General features: G+C 39.5%; 1 protein-coding gene across 1 annotated transcript; it reads right to left on the bottom strand.

Annotated features, from left to right (window-relative positions):
* Positions 1-8,784: 8,784 nt before the first annotated feature.
* On the bottom strand, positions 8,785-14,130 carry LOC122729109 (olfactory receptor 6C2-like). The gene is made up of 2 exons (XM_043967782.1): positions 14,120-14,130; positions 8,785-9,730 (listed from the first exon to the last, which is right to left on the bottom strand). The coding sequence occupies exons 1-2, from the start codon at positions 14,128-14,130 to the stop codon at positions 8,785-8,787; spliced, it is 957 nt and encodes a 318-aa protein (XP_043823717.1).
* Positions 14,131-23,095: the final 8,965 nt, after the last annotated feature.

The raw sequence follows: 23,095 nt of genomic DNA, 5'->3' as shown, positions 1-23,095 counted from the left end.
TGCTTCCTCTCTCCCTATCTTTCCCCCTCTTTCCCCTTCCCTTTTCCTTCCTTCCTTCCTTCCTTGTCATCTATCCTTTGCTCTAGTCCCAGAAGAAGAGAGGGTCCTTCCCTTTAACAAGGTCAGACCCTCAACTTTTGCTTTGACCTTATCTTTTTCAATTTCTTTTGGGAACAACCCTTTCAACAACTGCCCCGTCCCTAATCCCATGACTTTCTCTTTAATTTTAAATTTCTCTCTATCCAATATCTCCTCCCCTGATGCCTTAAAACTACTTATGTCTTTCCTCCCTTCCTTTGGTTTTCATAACTGGTGTATAGAAAACCATCTATAGTCATTGGTATATATTTCCTCTCCTATTCATTTTTTCAGTGCCATCCATTTGCTTTAGGCTTCACTGAACCCCTATGGGGCTGCTAGGTGGTACAGTGGATAGAGCACTGGCCCTGAAGTTGTGAGGACCTCAGTTTAAATCTCACCTCAGACACTTACTAGCTATGTAACCCTGGGCAAGTCACTTAATCCCAATTGCCTTAAAAACATCTGGGGTCATCTCCAGTTGTCCCAATATACCTCTTGCTACTTGACCCAGATGACTCTGGAGGAGAAAGTGAGCTTAGTGACCTGCACAGCCCTCGCACACTTAAATCCAATTCAGTGCAAGTCGCAACATCAACCCAACATCATGGTCCTTTTTGAGAATGAAGGAATGACAATTGAACTGCTCCAAGATTGCCAGTGATCTTTTTACATTTTTTTTCAAATTTAGTTTTTGATGTTCTCTAATTAGACATCACCAAACATGAACATTTCCAAACACAAAGGAATGTAGAAAAATAATTATGCATGAAATTATGACTCTATTATGTATAGCTTGAATTTTTCTAAAGTATTAGTTTCAAAGTTGTTCTATTTACTTTTGTCTCTTCATGAAACTTGTGAATGTTTAAAAATGCTAAAATGATTCTCTATTCTTTCTCTTTTTCTTTTAATCCCTCTCTGTTTCTTGCTGTCTCTGTCTTTCTTTTTTTTTTTTTCCTTTTTCTGTTTTGCTGAGCAATGAGGGTTAAGTGACTTGCCCAGGGTCACAAAGCTAATAAGTATTAAGTGTCTGAGGTCACAATTGAACTCAGGTCCTCCTGAATCCAGGGCTGGTACTTTATCTACTGTGCCACCCAACTGCCCCTCCCTCTGTCTTTCTTGTCTGTCTCTGTCTCTCAGTATTTTTCTGCTTGCCTGCCTGCCTGCCTGTCTGTCTATCTTTCTCTTTCCCAAATCCCCTTGCCCAAACATTGGGAAGAAAAAAAAATCCTCCCATTTGAGAAACGAGAATAATAATGCAAAATATATTCTAAACTGGAAATCTCTGAAAAATGAATGTTTTGTTTGGCACTTACATTCCATCAACACTCTGACAAGAGGTAGGAAGTATCCTTCATGATTAGACTTAATTGAATGATTATATAGTGGTTTATTGATCCATTGCATTGATCAAAGTTCTTAAGTCTTTCAAAGTAGCTTTTCGTTGTAAAAATCTAGTCATAAAATTATTCTTCTGAATCTGCTTATTTTATTGTGTTAATTTATACAATTCATCATTTTAAATTAATCCATTCCTTTTGTTATTTCTTATAGTATTATAACCTTCCATTACATTCATGTTTTGGCCTTCCCTGTCACCATAGAAGTTCTCTATGGTAGGGGTTCTTTTTTGTTTCTTACTCATATTTTAGGCAATTTTATGACTTTGTGACTTTTAAAGTTGGGCACAGGGGCCACTGTTGCAAACTGACAGAACTGTGGACCAAAGGTATGATCACTGGCTTTCTGAGACCTCTAGGGCATGTGGACTTGCTCTTTCTGCTGGGATGGTTCTCTAGCTGGCAGTTTGCCCACTCAACTGGGGCTGGTGGGGGGGGGGTCTCACAACTGGCTTGTTGTGCCACCAGCCTGCTAAGCCAGAATTGAGGGGTCTCAGCTGCTTCTCTGTGATGTGGCCAAGAGCCTTCTGTTGACTTGCCCAGACACCTTCTGTGCTGTGCTGAGTTGTGCTATGTTCCCCTTTCATCCAAGTGAGACAGACCTTTCTTGAAGTCTTCTAAATTATCTCAAAGTGGAAGTTTGTGTCTCTATTTTTTTTTTTGGTTCTGTAACTCCAGAATCTATTTAAAGGCTTGATTTAATCTTGTTTCTGAAGGAAACTCAGGAGAGCTCAGGAAAATTACTGGCTTCTCTCAGCCATCTTGGCTTGTAGTCTGATTTAGAACATTTTTAACATGGTTATTGATGCCTTGGATTTATTCCTTTGAGAATTACCTTTTTTATAACCTTTGATGATTTTTTTTCCTATTGGGGTGGTGATAGTTCTTGTTCTACTGTATTTCTACTAGTTACTTATATATCTTAGTTATCAGACATTTATTAAAGAAACTTGCTACAAAGAATTTTTCCTCTTGGCTAATTCCTTTTCAATTTTAACTTCATGATGCAGAAGACTTTCAATTTTAAGTAATCAAGTTGGACCACTTTATCTCTTCAAACTTCTCTATCCCTTGTTTGGTCATGAACTCTTCCTTTTTACACAGTTTCTATGATTTACGTATAATATGATTTTGAAATATTTAGATCATGTTTGAATTTGAACTTATTGTGATGTATATACACACACATATGTATGTGTATATGTGTGTGTGTTTGTATGTATATGTATATGGTGTGATATCTTATTCTAAACCTAATTTCTGTCAGACTGCTTTCTATTCTGTGCTCCCCATCCCCAGCAGTTTCTGTGGAATAATAGGTCATCCTGGCCATTGTACTTATCAAAGATTATGCTACTCTGCTGATTTGCATTTATACATTTTGTAGTTATTTTGAATAGAAATTATCTATTTCTACATGCTGATTTCATTGTTAATGTACAGAAAAACTGATGAATTTATGAGTTTATTTGACTATTTTCCTAATTTTCTTGAAGTTGTTTTAATGACTTTGAACCTGCATTTCTAACACTCTCTGTGTAGACCATAATATCTGTAACGTGTCAATTGTTTCTACTTTGTCTATGATTATTCCCTTAATTTCTTTTTCTTATATATGTTGTGGGAATATTATGGATCCCGGTTACCCCAGAAGTTGTCTGGGGAGGTCAAGGAACTTTTTCCTTGAAACCTCAGGAGTTTTCCCTAGATATCAAAGAACCTTCTCCTTGAAACCAAACCAAAGGACAGACAGACCCAGAGAAGTAAGCAACACTAGATCAGACTGAGCTAGCTCCAGGACCAGCACCCTTCATTCTAGTCCTCCTCACTCCCTTGATGAGGTAATTCTATTAGGCATAGCTGTACCATGAGAGGACAGAGTAACTGCCTACCACGAGACAGACAGCTTGCAACTCACCAGGACAAAGAAACTGCCCACCATCAGAATACTGCCAACCCACCACCAGACTACCTCCAACCCGCCACCCAATAAGGGACATTTCACCCATGCCATATTGGCCCTATAAAAGGGCACTCCCCAGTCTAGTCGAGGAGGAAAGTGTTTTAAACCTTCCTCCCCACCAGTTTCTCTTGTATCCAATAAACCTGTTCTTTTACTCCTAATTAGGACTTGCGAGAGAGTGTAATTCTTTACAGAGGAATTCTAAGGACCCAAGTGTTTTTCCCATAACATATTTCTGCAGCTAGAATTCCTAAAACTAAGTCAAATAATAGTAATGATAATGGACACCCTTGCTTTATACCCAATTTCATTGGAAAGCCACATAGCATTTCTTCATTACATAGAACATTGCCTTTTGTTTTAGATAAATACATTTCATATTAATAAATGTTCCATTTACAAAATAACTTTTAATATTTTTAATGCAGAAATGGGTTCTGTATTTTGACAAAAGCATTTTTCTACATCTATTGCAGAATCTTTTGATTTTTATTGTTCTTTTTATCAATATGGTATAGCATATTTATAGTTTTCCTAATATTGAACCAACTTTTCCCTCCCTTTCTAAATAAAACCTGGTGAAGATATACAATCTTTTCTTTTTTTTTCTTTTTGGTGAGGCAATTTGTGTTAAGTGACTTGCCCAGGGTCACACAGCTAGTAAGTGTCAAGTATCTGAGGCCAGATTTGAACTCAGGTCCTCCTGACTCCAGGGCCAGTTCTCTATCCACTGCACCACCTAGCTGCCCCAATATACAATCTTTTCAATATTTTGCAAGGTATGGTCAAGTTCTGCTTGGTATTAATCTTGATTTTCTCTGTTCTTGCTCCTGGATTACACCTCCTTCCACATGTGTATTCACAAAGGACTGTCAGGCTTCAATATTCTCATTTAATGCTCTTCAATTTGTTATCTCTGATTCAGGGCACTGCATTGTTCACATTGAGTGAGGTTTTCTTGATTAAGATAAATTAAGGGGGGCAGCTAGGTGGTGCAGTGGATAGAGCACCGGCCCTGGTTTCAGGAGGACCTGAATTCAAATCTAGCCTCACACCCTTGACACTTACTAGCTGTGTGACCCTGGGCAAGTCACTTAACCCCAACTGCCTCCCCCCCCCCCAAAAAATAGGACTCGTTTCTGAGGGTTCCCTAATCAAGAATGGTCTTTGTCTCCCTTGAGTCTTCTTTGACAGAAAAGTACATTGTTCTTCTGTCCAAGGTTGCCTTGATTATGGTCCTGGGTGGATTTCTCCTCACAACTGAGATTTCCTTAGCTGGTATGCTGCATCTTCTGTCCCCTTTGGGCTTTTCTTAGTCATGGAACTGGGAGCCATGGGTCTTCCCTGATCAGGGGGCTATGTGGTTTTTCATTTCCATCTGAGACTTACCCATTAAGGGGACTGTTGTTCCCACCACTCTACTCCTGTGGTTTCCACTATTAGGGCACTACATGGTTTCCATACTCCCTGGGGCTTCCCATGTGGTATTACTTCAGGTTTCCAGTTACTTACTTCTGCTTCTACTGATTCTTTGACAGGAATTTATTTCCAAATACCTACAGTTTCTGGCTGTTTCTTTCCCCAATCTTGGATGGGATGAATAATCTTAGGTTTTTCTTTGGATTTCTTAATCATTGGTTAATCTGGTACTCCTTTGTTATTGCTGGAGAAAAAATGGAAGAACTGGGTTTTTATGTCATCTTCCAGTTGGCCATCTGAATGGAAACTCTCAATGATTTTTACATTGTTAAAACTGTTGGCATTATTTCATTTCTCAAGCTTTTTTTTTTTTGCAGGGCAATTGGGGTTAAGTGACTTGCCCAGGGTCACACAGCTAGTAATTGTCAAGTGTCTGAGGTCAGATTTGAACTCAGGTACTCCTAAATCCAGGGCCAGTGCTTTATCCACTGCACCACCTAGCTGCCCCCTCTCTTGTCCGGTTTAAAAACATCACTTTGTTTTGGGGGAAATGGGTGGAGGTTTGAGGTAGGGAATTCTTAGGAATTCCTCTTTAAAGAATTACACCCTCTTGCTCACAAATCCAATTAGAATTTATTTAGGCACTAGGGAAAGGAAACCAAGAGAGAAATCCTATCCCTCTCACCTGACTCCTCAGCATCCTAATAGGCTTATCTCTCTTGCTTCAAGGTGTATTTCAAGGAGAAGACCTGTGTCAGCTGGCCAGGTTAAATGTTAATAGTCAACTTTAGCATTTGACATTGTTGACCTACAGTTTCTGCCCCAAAGTTTTTTTTCCCCAATCTTGGATGGGATGAATAATCTTATTTAGGTTTTTCTTTGGATTTCTTAATCATTGTTTAATCTGGTACTCCTAGAAATAATCTTTCCCCTAGGTTTTCTCTCTTGTTCACCTCTTAGCTATATAAGGAGTGTTTTTCAATCTCCTTTCCTACATTATCAGCCACTTTTATGTGAGGCATATTTTGTTACTACTTTTATTAATGTGCAAAGTTGTTAATCATTTTTCATTTGGCTTAATTGTGTTCTCTGGTTGAATAATAAAACTAAATATATTGGTGGAAGCTAGGGAAATATGATTTTGAATGGATGTTTAATGGGTTTAGTGGAATGTAGGACCCCAAGAAATTTAAGAATCCTTAAACTTTCCCAAGGGAAAAATAGCTCTGCCTCCCACCTTAGGAATGCAGGTGTAGCCAGAACACAAAAGAGCCTTGTCAGCAAGGAACAAAGATGATATACAAGATCTGGATGGGTGCCGATTGCCCATTATTCAAACTCTAGGAATCCTCTCCCAGTTGTTTTGACAGTTTTCTTTGTTTATAAACATATTAAAGAGACCAAATCTTTTCTTACTCAGTGAGACAGTCTCCTTAGTGACTATGTCTCCTGGGCATATATTCCTCTCTCCTAATAAATCTTTTTATTTTACAAGATTTGCTATGAACCTCCAATTCTTTGAGGGAGATAGCCCCCTGAACCAGATCTCAAGTTCTCTCAACAGAGGCAAACCTAGAAAGAACCTCAAATTTAATGTAGCCTGGTCTTTGGACACATTTTGTGAGTAGGAGGGTAGACCTTCAGGTGTTATACAAAAAAACATAGCTTATTATAGCTTATGAGCCTCCCCCCCCCCACTTCCCACATTGTATTTGACTTTATTACATGAAAGACAGAATTAGTTTAAAACAAAGGCATTTATGAGATAGAATAGAAAGAAAAGAAGAAATGAAATACTTCTTCCTTTTGTATATTAATGTCATGGGGCGCAGAGCACCCCAGAATTTCTCTGGGGCACACCGAGGAATCTTCTCCTTGAGAAACTAAACCAGAGGACAGATAACGCTTAGAGGAACCAAATCGGACTGAGCTAGTTTGGGATTCCTACCCTTCATTCTGGTCTCCCTTACCCTGGGGAGATAAGTTTGGGTGTGGCTGCGGCTGCGGCCTTTCTGTCCTGAAGAGGGATCCGTAGCCACCCCTCACCCAATTCCTCTAGTTACTACTAGTGGGGGATGGTCCTCCACTGCTCACCCAATTCCTCCAGCTACCACCAGTGGGGGATGGTCCTCTCTCACTAAAGGAACTTTTCACGGGCAGATGGTCCACCCCCATCAGTCCTCTATAAAAGTACCTTCCGGTCTCCTGTTCCAGGAGATTTGGTACCTCTGAGCCATGTGCTTTATGCCAAATCTCCCCATGAAAAGTCTAAGGATTTCTTTCATGGTTTCCCTCCCCCCACCCTTCCCTTCCCTTGCTCCTAAATAAACTATCACCTTATTCTAACTAAGTTTTGTGTGCAAGAGGGTGTAATTCTTTAAAGAGGAATTCCTAAGAACCCCAACTCCCACCAACCCGTACCCATTCCCACTATATCATTATTATCTGTTTAGGGGACCCCACTTTGTAGGCTGTATTAATGCCTGCAAGTACTTCATATATGTAATGCCAAGAACTTTCTTCTCCAGTAATTGTCTTAGAGGGAAAAAACATATAATAGACTACTTTAAGGCTTGAAAATACTTGTTAATATATCTAAAAGTCTGATGAGAAAAACAATACATGTGAATATATGTCATTAATAACATTTTTTATTATTACTGAACTCAAGGAAAGGGTAAATTGTAACAGAAAAAAAGTTTTTTTTCCTTTACATGTTGCCAGATGCAAAAAAAAAGCCCTTTTTGGGGAAAATAACTAACAAAGTTTTCCCATAGTACTTATTCAGTTTTTCTTTTTTGGGCATTTGAGCAATAATTCATCCCTTACAGATCCATAAAATATGGTTCTAGAATATGGGTGGGTCTGGAAAGCAAGGAGAAGGAGGTTTTTTTTTAAAGGAGGGAGAACAATCCATAGGTTGCAGTTTATGGAAAAAAAAAAATATATATATATATATATATATACTAGTGAGAGGTAGAAGGTAATAACTTCTGATTTCTTTCTTTCACAGAACCCTCCAGACTTTTGGTCTTGAAGGTGTGTTTTATCTAAAAAGGCTATGGATTTTACCTTCCAAAGTTTTAAGCCAAAAGCCCCATATGACAGGGCTAATTTCTGTGTTTGGTATTTGGACTTGGTCTTATAACATGGATAAGCAGGCCAAATTGATGTCTCACTTGGCTGTATTACTTGGAGTATTCTCTGACTGACATCTCCACCATGCACCAGGAGGCTCATTATTGGGATGACTTAATCAGCCTGTATGATTTCATCAGCCACTATCCTCTGCCTCTGACTGGAGAGTAGAGCCATGAACTCCAAATCTCCAGTTAAGGAGAGAATTGAGCTCAAACACTCCCTCATTTCTCACCTGACTACTCTACTTTGAGACTTTTCTGACTGGCTTCTCCACCATTCCCTCATGTAGGGTATCTTTTCTCTACCACCCATTTTTAAGCTTTCTTTTGTGCATTGTTTTCTAAATTAGATTTTAACTTCTTGTTGGGGAGGGATTGTCTTTATTTTTTAATATCTGTATATTTGTGCTTAGCATAATTCTTGGTAAGGAATAGGCACTTAAATATATATTGACTATTAAGTAGGGGGTGAGAAAATTATTTGTTAATAAATATATTATACATAGTTGGTTCTAAATAAATGTCATTGGATTTTGTAGAAATGAAATGGTGAGTGAGGTGGTTGAAAGCATTTGAAACCCTTAGAAAGAAGGACAGAATGGGGAGAGGAAAGTTTCAGTCAGGATTTCTGGATAGGGGAGAAAAGGAGCTGTGAGATTTGAGTCTTTGGGGAAGGAGGCACTAATAACAGAATAAAATAGGGTCATAGGACCTAAAACAAAGAGTTGAAAGCTATTCAGGTTTTCTTTTACTAATTTTGCACCTGAATGTCAATAGCTTCTTATAATTTTGAATTCAACACAATCCTTTTGAATGTGTCCCTAAAAGCTTGTATCACTTGTTTATTCCTCAGGGTATAAATGAAGGGGTTCATCACTGGGGCCACTGAGGTTGCAAGCACTGATACAATTTTATTCAAAGCCACGCCTTCTTTTGCAGAAGGTTTGATATAGATGAAGATGCAGGTGCCATAAGTCATGGAGACAACAATCATGTGGGAGCTACAAGTGGAGAAGGCTTTTTTCCTCTGCTCAGCTGAGGGAAATCTCAGAATAGTCCTGACAATGTAGGCATAAGATAGAACCACTAACACTAAGGTGATAATGAGTGTCAAAACAGCAGAGGCCAAAATCATTCTTTCCAAGAACTGTGTGTCAGAGCATGTGATCTCCAGCAGTGGTGATGCATCACAGACAAAATGGTCAATGATATTGGAATCACAGAATTCTAGCTCAAGACCCAGACCAAGTGGTGGAAGAATGATCATCAAACCAGACAGCCAACAACCCAGGAGGAGCTGGTTACAGACCCTGTTGTTTATGATGGTTGCATAGTGCAGAGGTTTGCAGATGGCTACATAGCGGTCATAAGACATGGCAGCCAAGAGGAAAAACTCTGAGGCCCCAAGGAGGATACCAAAAAATAACTGAGTGAAACATTCATTATAGGTCACAGTATAGTCCCCAGTTGACATGTTGTACAGGAATCTGGGAATACAGACAGTTGTGAATGACAATTCTAAGAAGGAAAAGTTCCTCAGGAAAAAGTACATGGGGGTTTTAAGGTGGGGATCCACCAAAGTGAGGGTGATGATGGTCAAGTTCCCAGTTACACTCAGTATGTAGGTCAGAAACAGAAAGATAAAAAGCAGAACCTGCAGGTGTGGGTCATCTGTCAGTCCCCGGAGAATGAATAATGTTATTCCAGTATGGTTTCTCATTTCTGTCCTCTGTCTTTCAACAGATCTGTATGAGAGAGAGAGAGAGAGAGAGAGAGAGAGAGAGAGAGAGAGAGAGAGAGAGAGAGAGAGAGAGAGAGAGAGAGCTTGGAGCTGAGAAATGCATAAATAAATCAGCAATTCAATTTGGATATAAATACTCAGAAGTCACTATAGAACCCATATTTCTTTCTTTCACTGGCTAAAAAGAAATCATACCAACATTGTGTTATCTTCAATGGCTTTGAGTTGTGTATCAGCTACTGAGAACAATGTTTGTGTAAAGACTTTTGTCCCTAATCTATCTTTCCTTTTTTCTGAGTTCTTTGATTCTACCCCATTCCTTCCAAATCAACTTCATTTGTATTATCTAAAAGGTTGTGTTCTTTCCTTTTGTTTTCCTGATATAGTCATTTCCAGAGATACTTCCTTCACTCAATCCCTTTGAAACAAGAAAAAAAAAGTTAAGCAAGACCAACACCATGCCTATATATGATAGTTTGTGCCAAATACACTTATGTTTACATGCCACAAAGTTTTTAGCCACTCCACAACTCTTAGGCATTCGCTTCATATCCACTTTGTTGCTACCACATAAAGTACCTGTGATCTTTTGGTATGTGTATGTGTATGTGTATGTGTATGTGTATGTGTATGTGTATGTGTATGTGTATGTGTATGTGTATGTGTATGTGTATGTGTAATGTGTTTATCTATACCTACATGTATATAAGTATATAGATATAGATATGTATGTACATATATGTGCATAAACACAGAGTCCCTCTTTCTGTCTTTGACCTCCTTTGGATATATACTCAGGTTATATACTCAGTGGTGAGATCACTGGCTTAAAGATTATGAATAGTTTTGTCACTTTTCTCAGAAAATTTCAAATTGTTTTGTGGGTCATTTTTATTCTTACCTCTAGCAATAGACATTAGTGTGCTTGCTTTTCCAGTTCCCCTCCAGCTAAATTAGAGGTGAAACCTCTAATTTTGTTGTTTTCATTTGAATTTCTTTCATTTGATGTTTTATAGCATTTTAATGGTTATTGGTAATTTTCAATTCTTGTGAACTGTTTGTGTTTCCCCCACTTAATGATTCTTGGTGTTGTACCCTTTTTGAACTTAATTCACTAGTTCTGTGAGAAATTCTGTCCATTCATGCACTTCCTCTAAAAGCCCAATTTGTTTTCTTCAACTTCACACCACATCTGAGCCCTTTTCTCTGTCATAAAACCAGGCTTTTATATAACTAGACCAAACTTTCTTTACATTGCACCAGGTCTTTGTGGATTCTCCTGGAGTAGACACTATCTTCTTTAAAGATAACAGAGCTCAGAAGAGAGTATCATAGACATCTTATGTTCCAGGGTTGATCTATTATAATCAAGGGTTTGCTGAGATTTTCAGGGGGAGGGGAGGTATTTAAAGATAAATCAGAGCTGGGACTTAGAGCAGCAATAAATCTTGAATTTGAATTGTTAGTGGAAAGCATTAGTGCCCAGCAGTCCTACCAACCATTCTCTCCACATATCAATATTCTTTTTTGTTGTTGTTGTTGGTTTTTGGTTTTTTTTAGTGAGGCAATTGGGGTTAAGTGACTTGCCCAGGGTCACACAGCTAGTAAGTGTTAAGTGTCTGAGACCGGATTTGAACTCAGGTCCTCCTGACTCCAGGGCCGGTGCTCTATCCAACATATCAATATTCTTTAAAGACAAGTAGCTAAAGGAGCTGAGGCCCATTAGGAATCTCTACCTAAAACCATCCCCACTTGAATGAGCTTACCATGTGCTATCCTGCCTCCATGCTCAGTGCTTCCATATCTAAAATGTAGGAGCACTGATTTCATGGTTCCATTTAAAGCTTTCTGACCATATGTTTTATAAAAAAAGCACTTCACCAAGATACTGAATTACAGACCCAGACTAACAATCACATTCAGAGGAAATCAATCCTCTGGGTCCATAAGGGAAAGCAGAGTCATGCTGTCTGGTACAAATTTCTTATAGGAAAGGGTGGTGGTGGAATAAGAGACAGTCTTAAAACAGGTATTAATGTTAAGGGACGGAGAAATCTTCCTATAGAAGGTTAGATCATCAATTGCTTTGGGAATTAGGTCAGTGGGGTTTAGGGAGGGAAGTATACTCAGCACAGGGTAAAAATGTTAACAGTACCCAGGAAGGATGAAGGCAGTTGTACAGCATGTTTCTGGAAAAGCACAAATTATGTGAGCCTTCAATATTTGTGCTGGAAGGAAGTGCAATCTCCTAGAGAGGCAGGGATTGACCACACCTGTTCCCCTACACCCATCCCAGATGAACATATCCAGGGACACAGACCAATTTGCCCAAAGCCCATTCATTCTAAGTAAACAGCTGCTCAGAAGGCACCTATTCACTCCCAGTGAGATTCATAGGGCCTCCACAACCACTCAGGTGGTTTGCTTGCCACCTTTGTTCCAATGTATATGGAGAGTGAAGACAATTATTCTCCCTTGGATGACTTTCATGCCACTTCAGCTAACCCACAGGTGTACAACCTCAGCCCTAACACTCTTCTTTTTGCCCCATTTCTAGTTGCCATATTATTTTGATTGTGAACAAGCTTTTCTTCATGCTTCTTTCTTTAGAGGCATTGGGTGGCTCAGTGCATAGAAGACTGGGCCTGGACTCTGAAGGAGCTGAGTTCAAATTCAGCCTCAGACACTTGCTAGCTATGTAACTCTGGACAAGTCAGTTAACCTCTCTTTGTTTGACCAAAGGATCCTCTGGATGCACTAGGGAAGGAAATAACAAATCGTTCTGGTTTCTTTTACAAGCAAATACCATTGACAGTATGGTCCATTGGGTCCTGAAGACTTGGACATGCCTGCACAGCAACTCTATTATCTTAGCTCATCAGTTGGCCCCTTCTGTACTTCCTGGATGTCTTCTGGTCCTTTTATCTGTGAGACCTTTTGAAGAACAGATGGGAAATTTTAGAAAAAGAAAAATGCCAACTTCAAAAGAGTTCTCAGGGGGCTTCTCTCCACTCTTCAAACTGGCTCCTAATGCTTTTTCTCTGTTTTTTGATGCTTTCCCCCCTTTCCCCCTACCTACAACTCCTAGTATATCCTGCCACTGGACTATTTAATGACTTATTTCTGCTATGAATTAACAGAAGACCTAATAAAGGAATCCATAGTCAGTAATTAATAGCTGATAATGGACTCTTCCAAAGAATCATTTAACTTTTAGAAGAGGACATATTGTTATTATTTGGAAATAGCATTGGAATTTTTGGAAGTGAAGGCAAGTGCATGTTTAACTACACCATGAAGCCTCCTATCTACTTTGCTTCTGCAGAAGATTGACCTGAGTGGGGAATATTGGCTAGTTGATGTTTCTGCCCTGCTGTACCCTTTTCCAATCTTTTAAGGTGACTGTATGGAGTAAAACCTAGGATTACCTCTTTCCCTACTTACAAGTGGCAGCTTGTGTATTGTAACAAGGTTCCTGAAGGGGTTGCCCCTGTATTTCAGCATCCTTGTTTTGATAATTGTATATTCTAGCTTCATTTCAGATGGGAACAGATCATTTGCTCCATTAGAGTGGAGCATTACAACGAGAAGTAACCATGATCAAGCATCACCTTTTATCATCAGCACTTTGCATCTTTGTAGGTGCCATCTTTGTCTGCTCACTCTTTGCTTGTGATTCTAAGGTTAAAGGATCTGGTCACAATTGTTTCTCACTAATCACCAGTTAATTCTATTTAGCAGCCACACAAAAGTTTCCCATCTGCATTCAATTTTCTTCCTTGCTCCCCTGTATTAGGCTTCCTTAGCAGAAGGAATAATTGTAGGAATGGATTTTGCTTGGTAAAATATTTCCCACAGAGACCTTGAAGGGGAATTCCTCCTGGGTTTGAGAAGTGAGGATTCTGTATCCCAGAATGACCATTTCACACAGTGTTGCAAATACCACCACAGACATGGGACCATGACCTTGGTTTCTTGAATACACGACTATTAGAGAAGCAATTTCTCTTTTCTTTAGGTTTTGTAGGAAAGATTCCACATAGAGTGATTGCTTGAGCCAGAATCGTGGCTTAGTAGAAACTTGTCTTTGACTTTGTCAGGAAGACAAACTCCCTCCTCTGACACCTAGGGCCCACTGTGCCACCTTAAACAATTATTTCTTCTTTGGGAAGCATTATCCTTCCTTCTTCTTCCAACAGTATGTGCTTCCTCTCAGTAACTTACACTCAGACTTGAAAAATTGCCCCTTAATGCATCAACTGTCTGAGGGTTGCTTTCATTTGAAGCAAGGAAGCTTTCATTCAAAGGAAATAATTACAATGGAGGAAGCTCAAGAAATGTGCAGGACATAGTAAAAGAAAAGGCTCCTGGTAACTCTGAGATCATATAGTCAACTCACCTTTTTATGAAGCTCTAACCCTGAACACACTTGTATCAAAGGGGAGAAGTCAATGGCCATGCAATTCAGAAGAAGAACATCTCAGATACAGATACTGCATGTCATTCTGAAATAGCCACAGCACTTGTTGGATTTTTAAAAAATAGGTCTTATTGTCTGTATAAAGCACAGAACTCTATTGTTTCTCTTCCATGGAGTTGGGGGATGGTTTTCTGATGGTACAATAAAGAGAATTCTGGAAGGTGCCCTTATTCTTGTGGTTTGGGTCAATCTATCACATAATTTTGTTATGTACCATGTTTCCAGGCAGAGTGGGCTCCTCTGTCTCATTGCTGTTAGCATTGCAATTTGGCCACAGAGAGAGTAAATCATCAGCTTTCACTGGTGATTTTATCTTCTTGTTGATGTTGCCTCTGTTCAGTCTGTCTGTACATGTGATTCTAAGGCTGGAGGATGGAAAATTTCACTCTGTTTGTGGCAGGTCAAGTTAAAATTGTTTTTCTTTTTTCTTTTTGGAGGCAATCAGGGTAAAGTGACTTGCACAAGGTGACATAGTAAGAATTTGAGACCAGATTTGAACTCAGGTGCTAGTGACTCTAGGGCCAATGCTTTATCATCTATGCCATAATCCCTTTCCCCACAATGTTTTTTTTTTTTTAAATAATAAATAATTAATATTATTCAGTAGCTAAACAAATGTTTCCTATATGCATTTCAGTTATTTTTTTTTCATTCTGCATTGGAAAAGCCTTCCTCAAGAGACACCAATTAGTTATAGAGAGAGGTTTTGCTTGACTGTCGTGATGTATTATACACCAAGAAACCTCAGGGGTTTTCTCCCCAGAGCTTGAAGAAATGGATCTCCACTTTGGCAGCTAAGGTGGTTTGACTAAATGCCCATGTCACATAAGGTAGGACCCAATATTAAAGGCATGCTCACAAGTATGGTGCACTGACCTAGGATCCATGATTAGATGAAAGATGAACTATACCCCCCATTATTAGTATTCCAAAGGAAAATCACATAGAGACCACCTGAGCCAAGACTGTAGCCTCCAAGAGGCTTCTCTCTGGACCTGCCTAACTCCTCTTTCTGTAAGCCCCATTTCCAGGAGCCTTAGTGACCTCACACTGCCCACTCCCTGCATGGTGATTGCCTCACTTTCAAAGGTACCTTTCCCTCCTCCCTCCCTTCCATCTCGCTCTCTCTGAGCTCTGTTCCAAGCTCAATATTGGCTAGAAAAGATCTTTTAGCTAATTCATTCTTATGTGCAATTAGCAAATTCATTAATGTTTTAATCCTCTCAGGAATGCTTATTTATTCAGTAAGGAAGCTTGTTCATTCAAAGGAAATATCTCCAATTGTGAAATTTTAGGAAGTGTGCAGCATGCAAGAAGGGAGATAGCTTTTGGTGGAAGGATATCAAGCACCCCTCAAATTGCAAGGTCCAATATGTGATCCATGCAGGTATGAAACTGGTGCTATAGAACTACTATCAACAAAGAGCATATGTTAAGGCAATACAGAATTAGAGCATCTCAGAAATGATTATTCATTTTCTGTCTGAAAAATAAATTATAATTGACAGATTTTCTTTTTCTTCCCTTCCTTCCTTCCTTCCTTCCTTCCTTCCTTCCTTCCTTCCTTCCTTCCTTCCTTCCTTCCTTCCTTCCTTCTTTCAGACAGGTCTGATTTCTGTGTTTCTTTATAGGGAATCAGCCACATCTATTCCCACAGCAAAAGACAAAAACAAAAACAAAACCACAGCCCCTCAAAACAACAACAAGAACAGAAATGTGTTGATGTGGTAAGCCATTATATTACTTACATTTCTGTCTGTATTTCAGGTCTCAGTGAGCAGTTTTAGCCTCAGAGTTCCAGGAATGACTCAAAGCTGAATTAGAAGAAAAGCAAATATACATTTCTGGACACATGATCTCATAAACCCATGACTTCACCTTAACAGGCAGAATGGAGTTCTCCTAGGTCCCCATCTTCTAGAATACACCAGTTCTCTCTTTCACTTTACCAACTCTAAAATTAGAGATCTTGTCCTATTTTAAAGGCAGGAAATATTTTGATGTATTGTATGTTGAAAGAAAGACAGAACCTTTAGAAAGAGAATGGCCTCTTAGGTGTTGTCTTTCTTTGGATCCCTCATCTGATCTGTCTGGGCAGGGAGACAGGCTTCCCTCCAAACAGTACACCAAAACAAAGGATATTTGTTTCATTTGTCTATTGTGCTTCAGGTGCATGGGGGATCAACTGAGTTCACAAACAAAAATGCCTTTGGGGAACCCAAGTTCAAAAGTCACTAATGAATCTCTAACGTAATCAACTTTGGCAAAAGACTTAAAACAGGAAGCTGTGGGGTGAGTACCCACAGGGAATGAATGAAAGAACAATAGCAATAGACATAGGTCTGGTACACACCAGTGTGTCAGGTGATGGAGAAAGAGTGACATCTCATTGCTCCTCCCCACATTGTCTAAGATTGTGGTCTCCAAAATTATTTGATTCTTTGCCTCCATCAGTTAAAAGATTTGAGTACACACTTTGTACACACACACACACACACACACACACACACAGATATATGCATATATATGCACACATATACAAAATACTTATATATTATACAATGTTCTATATTAGTATATTAGGTAGTCAATAAGTAAACCAGCATTTATTAAATTCTTAGTATATGTCAGACACTAGGCTGAGTGTTGGGATTACAAATAAAGACAAAAACATTGTCCTTGTCCTTTGAAATATTTTAATTTCAGGGGGCAGCTAGGTGGTGCAGTGGCTAGAGCACTGGTCCTGGAGTCAGGAGGACCTGAGTTCAAATCCTACCTCAGACACTTGACACTTACTAGCTGTGTGACCCTGGGCAAATCACTTAACCCCAATTGCCTCACCAAAAAAAAAACCCAAAACAAAAACAAAGTGAACTTAGAAATATTTTAATGTCATTAAAAATTTTAAAAAATAATGTCATGTTAATGGAGGAGATGTAAAAACTCTAGAGAAAAGATCTATGTAGAGTAGATGGAATGTAATCTCAGAGGGAAAACACATGAGTAGGGAAGTTGAGATAAGACCAGAAAAGGCTTCTACATGAAGGTAGACTTTGACCTAAGAGATGGAGGTAGGGGCAGGGCACTGTGTTCCAGGCTTGGGGGAATCACTGAGCAAAGTTATAGAGTTGGAAGAAAAAGTATCCCAGGTAAGGAACAGCACAGGCTTTGCCTTAAGAAGAAACGTGACCTTCTGATGTTTGAGTGTGTCAAAAATTAAGTATAGTTTATATTTGCCTGTCTCTTACAAAAAAATAAACAGGTCAGAGAAATTAATTTTATTATATCTCCTACAATTTGTTTCCATACCTGTCTTCCTACCAAAAAAAAAAAAACCACAACAAAAACCCAACAACAAATAAACAAAAAACAGATCAGAGAACATGTCTCCTACAGGGCAAAACCAGATCAGATCAGATAAATTATTTTCATAATTTCTCCTACAGGAAAAAAAAACCAGATCAGAGACAGATAGGAAAAACATAGTACCAATTTGTCTCAAGAAGAAGCAAGCATGACTCATGTGGAGACCCCTTCCAAAGGAGGAGCTCAAAGACTCCCTCTTTCTGAGGATGTATAAGGTTTTTTTTGTTCACTGGTTACAAGGTATTGTCAGTTTCATTAGCATGATTATTTTACAGATTAAAGGGGGCCATACTGGGCTGAGATTGAAATACAACCCTGCCATCATGCTTACACAGACCCCAGACATGCTGCAAAAGAGAAACTTAGCTCCAAACCTCCGAATCAGCTGCAGTGCTGGCATCTTCTGGAACTAAGCTTGCAGTCGGTAAGAGAGCTAAACGGTTGACTGGGGAGGGGGTGGGGGAAGTGCAGGGGTGTCTGCAGGACCTAAGGAGGAATTTGGCTATCCCACCCCAACAGGGAACCAGGAAGAAATACTGAGCTGTGGGAGGCCCAGGTTGGGGAGGGGTGCAGGCTCATTAAAGCTAAGAGCCACCATAGCACATAAAATTTTGCTGGCTGGTTAACTAGCAAGTTGGCTTGAGGTTATCATTGGACCAGAGAACAGGCCAGGTGAGAGAAAAACCTGCCCTTCCTCAAACTGAAACACCTGGGATCCTCTGAAGCTTGGGATATTGTAGCTTGGAAGTAGGGTCCCACTGTAAGAGGGAGTTAAAAGTCAAGTAAAAGATGGCAAGATGAGCAAGCAAAGAAAGCTGAGAACAATAGAAAGTTTCTTTAGCAACAAGGAAGATAGAGGTGCACCCTCAGAAGATGATAGCAACCTCAGGGGCCCTACATTCAAAGCTTCCAAGAAAAATATGAATTGGTCTCAGGCCATGGAAATGCTCAAAAGGGACTCTGAAGAGAAAGTAGGAGAGATAGAAGGAAGATTTAGGGAGGTGGAGGAAAGAATGGAAAGAGAAATGAGAGCAATGCAGGAGAGTCATGAGAAAAAAGTCAACAGCTTGTAAAGCAAAATGGAAAATGAGATAAAAAGGCTCTCTGAAGAAAACTATTGCCTAAGAACTAGGATTGAACAAATGGAAACTAGTGACTTTATGAGAAACCAAGACACAGTAAAACAAATCCAAATGAATGAAGAAATAGAAGGCAATATGAAATATCTCCTTGGAAAAACAGCTGACCTGGAAAATAAATCTGGGAGAGATAATTTTAAAATCATTGGACTACCTGAAAATTATGACCAAAATAATATTTTAGACAGCATCTTCCAAGAGATTGTCAGGAAATATTGCCCTGATACTTTAGAAGCAGAAGGCAAAATAGGAATTGAAAGAATCTACCAATCACCTCCTGAAAGAGATCCCAAAAGGAAAACCTCCAGGAATATTATAGCCAAATTTCAGAGCTCCCAGGTCAAGGAGAAAATATTACAATCTGCTAGAAAGAAACAATTCAAATACTGTGGAGCTACAATAAGGATAAAACAAGATCTAGCAGCATCTACATTAAAGGACCAGAGAGCATGGAATATGATATTCCAGAAGGCAAAGGAACTGGGACAACAGCCAAGAATCACATACCCAGCAAAACTGTATATAATCTTCAGAGGAAAAAAATGGGACTTCAATGAAAAAGAGGACTTTCAGGCATTTTTGATGAAAAGACCTGAACTGAATGGAAAATTTGACTTTCAAATACAAGACCTTGGAGAAGCACAAAAAGGTAAATAGGAAAAAGAAATTATGAGGGATATTAAAAGATTAAACTGTTTACATTCCTACATGGGAAGATAATACTTCGAACTCATAAGAACTTTTTCAGTAAGGAATACACAGAGGACACAGGTTTGAAATGAATATGAAGGGATGATATCTGTAAAGCACTTATTTTTTGTTTATCCTTGTTCTTTATGGGGCAAACAGGGTGGGGTGCCTTAAGTCTGGGGCTGGATTTGGGCTAGGGGCCTCCTGGGTCCAGGGCTGGTGCTTTGTTCACTGTGCCACCTAGCTAACCCATGATGACATCTTTAAAATAGGGTTGAGAGGTAGGAGGAATAGACTGGGGGAGCAGGAAGGGGGGAGGTGGACTCAGGAGAGGTAGTTACATGAAGGAAAGAAGAAAAAAAGCTTATGTTGGGATGGGGAAGAGGGGGAAGGAATAGGGCAGTGAGTGAACCTTAGTATCATCAGAATCAGCTCAAAAAGGGAATAACATACATACTCAAGTGGGTATAATAATATATTTTCACCCTGAAGGAAAGAAAGAGGGGAAGGAGATGTGGGGGGGAGGGGACGGGGGAGAAGAGGGGAAGGAGGGAAGGGCAGATTGTGGGAGAGAGCAGTAAAAAGCAAAACACTTTTGAGGAAGGTGAAGATATTCTGAATAACTGTACAAGTATGACATATTGAATTGCTTGATTTCATAGGGAGGGTTGAGGAGGGAGGGAGGAAGAAAAATTTAGAACACAGAATTAGCTCAAAGACCTTAATCTCATCAGAGTGAGCTCAAGGGGGGAATAACATTCACACCCAATTGGGAGAAGTAATCTATTTAACCCTACAAGAAAGTAGGAGGGGAAGAGGATAAGGAGGGAAGGGTGAAAGAAGGGAGTGCAGAGTGGGGGAGGGGACAGTCAGAAGTAAATCACTTTTGAGGAGTAAGAGGGTAAAAAAAGATAGAAAATAGAGTAAATATCATGGGAAGGGAATAGGATGGAGGGGAATAGTTATGATGATTGACTATAATGGCAAAATGTATGGTATTTACTTTGTTGGGCTATTATGAAGAAAATTCTTTGTCAACTTTAAGGTACTTTATAAAAGTTATGATGAACAGTATACTATCAGAGAAAAGCCTGGAAAGACCTACATGAACTGAAGCAGAGTGAAATGTGCTGTATACAAAATAACAGCAATAGTGTAAGATGATCTGCTGGGAAGCACATGTTATTTTCAGCAAGGCAATGATCCAATATAACTCTGAAGGATTTATGAAAATCGCAATCCAGCTACAGAGAAAGAACTGATGGTATCTGAAAACAAATTGAAACATATTTTTTTCTTTGATAATTCCTTAATCTGAAGTTTTGTTTTTTAACTATTTTCTCTCACAAATTAGCTAATGTGGGGATGTTTTCCATGACTACTCACGTATAACTTATATTGAATTGCTTGAGTTCTTGGGGTTGGGGGGTGAGAAGGGAGGGAGGAAGTGAAGTTGGAATACAAAGTTTTTAAAAATTGATGTCAAAATTTGTTTTTACATATATTTTGGAAAAGAATGGATGTAATGAAAAGTAGTTTAAACTATTTCAGTTATAACAAGTATGGAGGAATTATAGAAGCACCATGATAAGATTACAAGATTCCAAAAAGGAGTTTGGCAAGGATGAAGATTTCCAGATGTCCCCACAAGATAGGGACTTACTATCCTGAGGAAAAAAGTCACCAGGTAGGGACTTATCTGCTAGCTATCTGGGTTCAGTTTGGGGTTCAGTTGAAGGACACTTTGCTTCTATTAATCCAGGGTTTCATAAAAATACTTTTGGATAATAAGGCACCTCTATCAAATCCAGGTGGTCCATACATTCATATCAACAAGTGAGAACCAAACCTATCTTTTTACCTGTGCTTTAGTGTCTCTGAGGGTGGTATGACTGGATACCTACAACCAGTATATCTCATGTCTGAGAGCATAGCTGAAAGCTCAGAGAATCACTTAAAAGAACAAATGATCATATGGATCATGAATTCATTGACAAGACTTTTAAGTCAAGCAATCATGTATTCATTAAACAGCCCCAGTGTGCAAGGCTTTGCACTAAGCACTGGGAAGACAAAGAAAAGCAAGCTTTAAAAAAATCCATCTTCAAGGAACCAATATTCTAATATGCAAACAACTGTTTACAAACAAAATTTTATTATATATATTGTAAAAAAAATATTATTTGCTACTTAATCTAATCTTGAAAAATTATATGATTGTATTTATGAAAAATTATAACTATATGAAAAATCATGTTTAGAAAAATTATAATTGGGCCATAAGTCCTGCTGCGGTTGCCATTCAAATGTGGAAATATTTTAACTTACTGGCCTAATTTGGGGGGACTAATCTGACTGGAGGACTAATATGGAGACTTTTTACTAACTGGCTATCCGACTGCTATTAACTTAATATGGGCCGTTTAAAAGTTGCACCACACTGCTCCCAGATTGATAAGCAAAAGATTAAGAAGCCTCTTAACTAAATAATCAAGGCAGAATTTATTTATGAGATACAATTTAAAATTATGAATACAGGGAAATTAAATGTACAACATGACTGTGTTCCTGCAGTCCCTTCCCACCTTTTGTGCCTGGAACTTTTTTAATACAATAGGGGCCCTTGCTGCCTCTCACCTTAGGGTATGTTCCACTTTCACTACTCAGGTCCTTTATTCTAACTCCATGCCCCTTTCACTTTGTCTATCCCCCTGCTTCTAACTGTCCTCTCCTTACTGCCACCACTGAACCCCTGTGTTTCTCTCTCACTGACCTCTTCTTCTGTTCTCCTGGTGCTCCAGTGTCCTTCTCTGTTCCGTTAGTCTCAGTCTTGTCAGCCCCCCTGTTGTCTCTAGTCTCCGGAGTCCTCCTTAATCTTGTCCTTTGGCCTCTCCTTGCTGTCTAACTCCCAGGTCTATATATATCTTTCTTCTCTCCACTCAAATCTCGGGGCTTTTTGTGCCCCCACAGACCCCAAGCTAATCCGCCAGCCAGGACTCCAGCTGGGGGGATGGGGATGCTCAAGTGTCTCGTGCATCCCATACCCAGGGCTCCAGGGGCCCGTGCCCCCTGCTGCATGCCTGGGACCTCAGCATGGGCAACGCCAGAGCCTCACCTGGAGGAGCCCGGGATCTCTCCCAGCTGTCTGACCTGGTGTCTTGTACAGCCCAGGGGGCTTTTTGGCTCAGCTGAAGCAGAGGGGGAGGGGCACCAGCTCCTCCCACACAGAAGAGACCCTGAGGGCCTAAGGCTTTCTAATCTCAGCCTAAAGGTAGTGTCCCCAAATCAAAATAAATATCCACAATATGTATATATGTATGTATGTGTATATATACATACACACACACACACACACACACATATGGTCAAAGCAAAAGTTGAAGGTCTGACCTTATTACAGGGAAGGACCCTCTTTTCTTCTGGGACTAGATAAACTGGAGGTAATATGGTAATATCAGAGGGAAGACACTTAGTATTAAGTAGTAGAGGGAAATGTGTCCTGTAGAAGGTGGGATTTTAACTGGGACTTCAGGAAGTATTTCACAATCTTGATGTATGATTAATTAATTCAACTTTTTTGTCCCCTTATTCTTCATATATTTGTTCATTCTTTCTTTCCTTACTTCCTCTCTCCCCCTCTTCCTCCCTTTCCCCCTCCCATTCCCTTCATTTTTTC

Source organism: Dromiciops gliroides, chromosome 5 (genome assembly GCF_019393635.1).
Source record: "Dromiciops gliroides isolate mDroGli1 chromosome 5, mDroGli1.pri, whole genome shotgun sequence".
NCBI lineage: Eukaryota > Metazoa > Chordata > Mammalia > Microbiotheria > Microbiotheriidae > Dromiciops > Dromiciops gliroides.
Note: the sequence above shows the minus strand (reverse complement) of the source record. Positions and strands in the feature narration are given on the sequence as shown.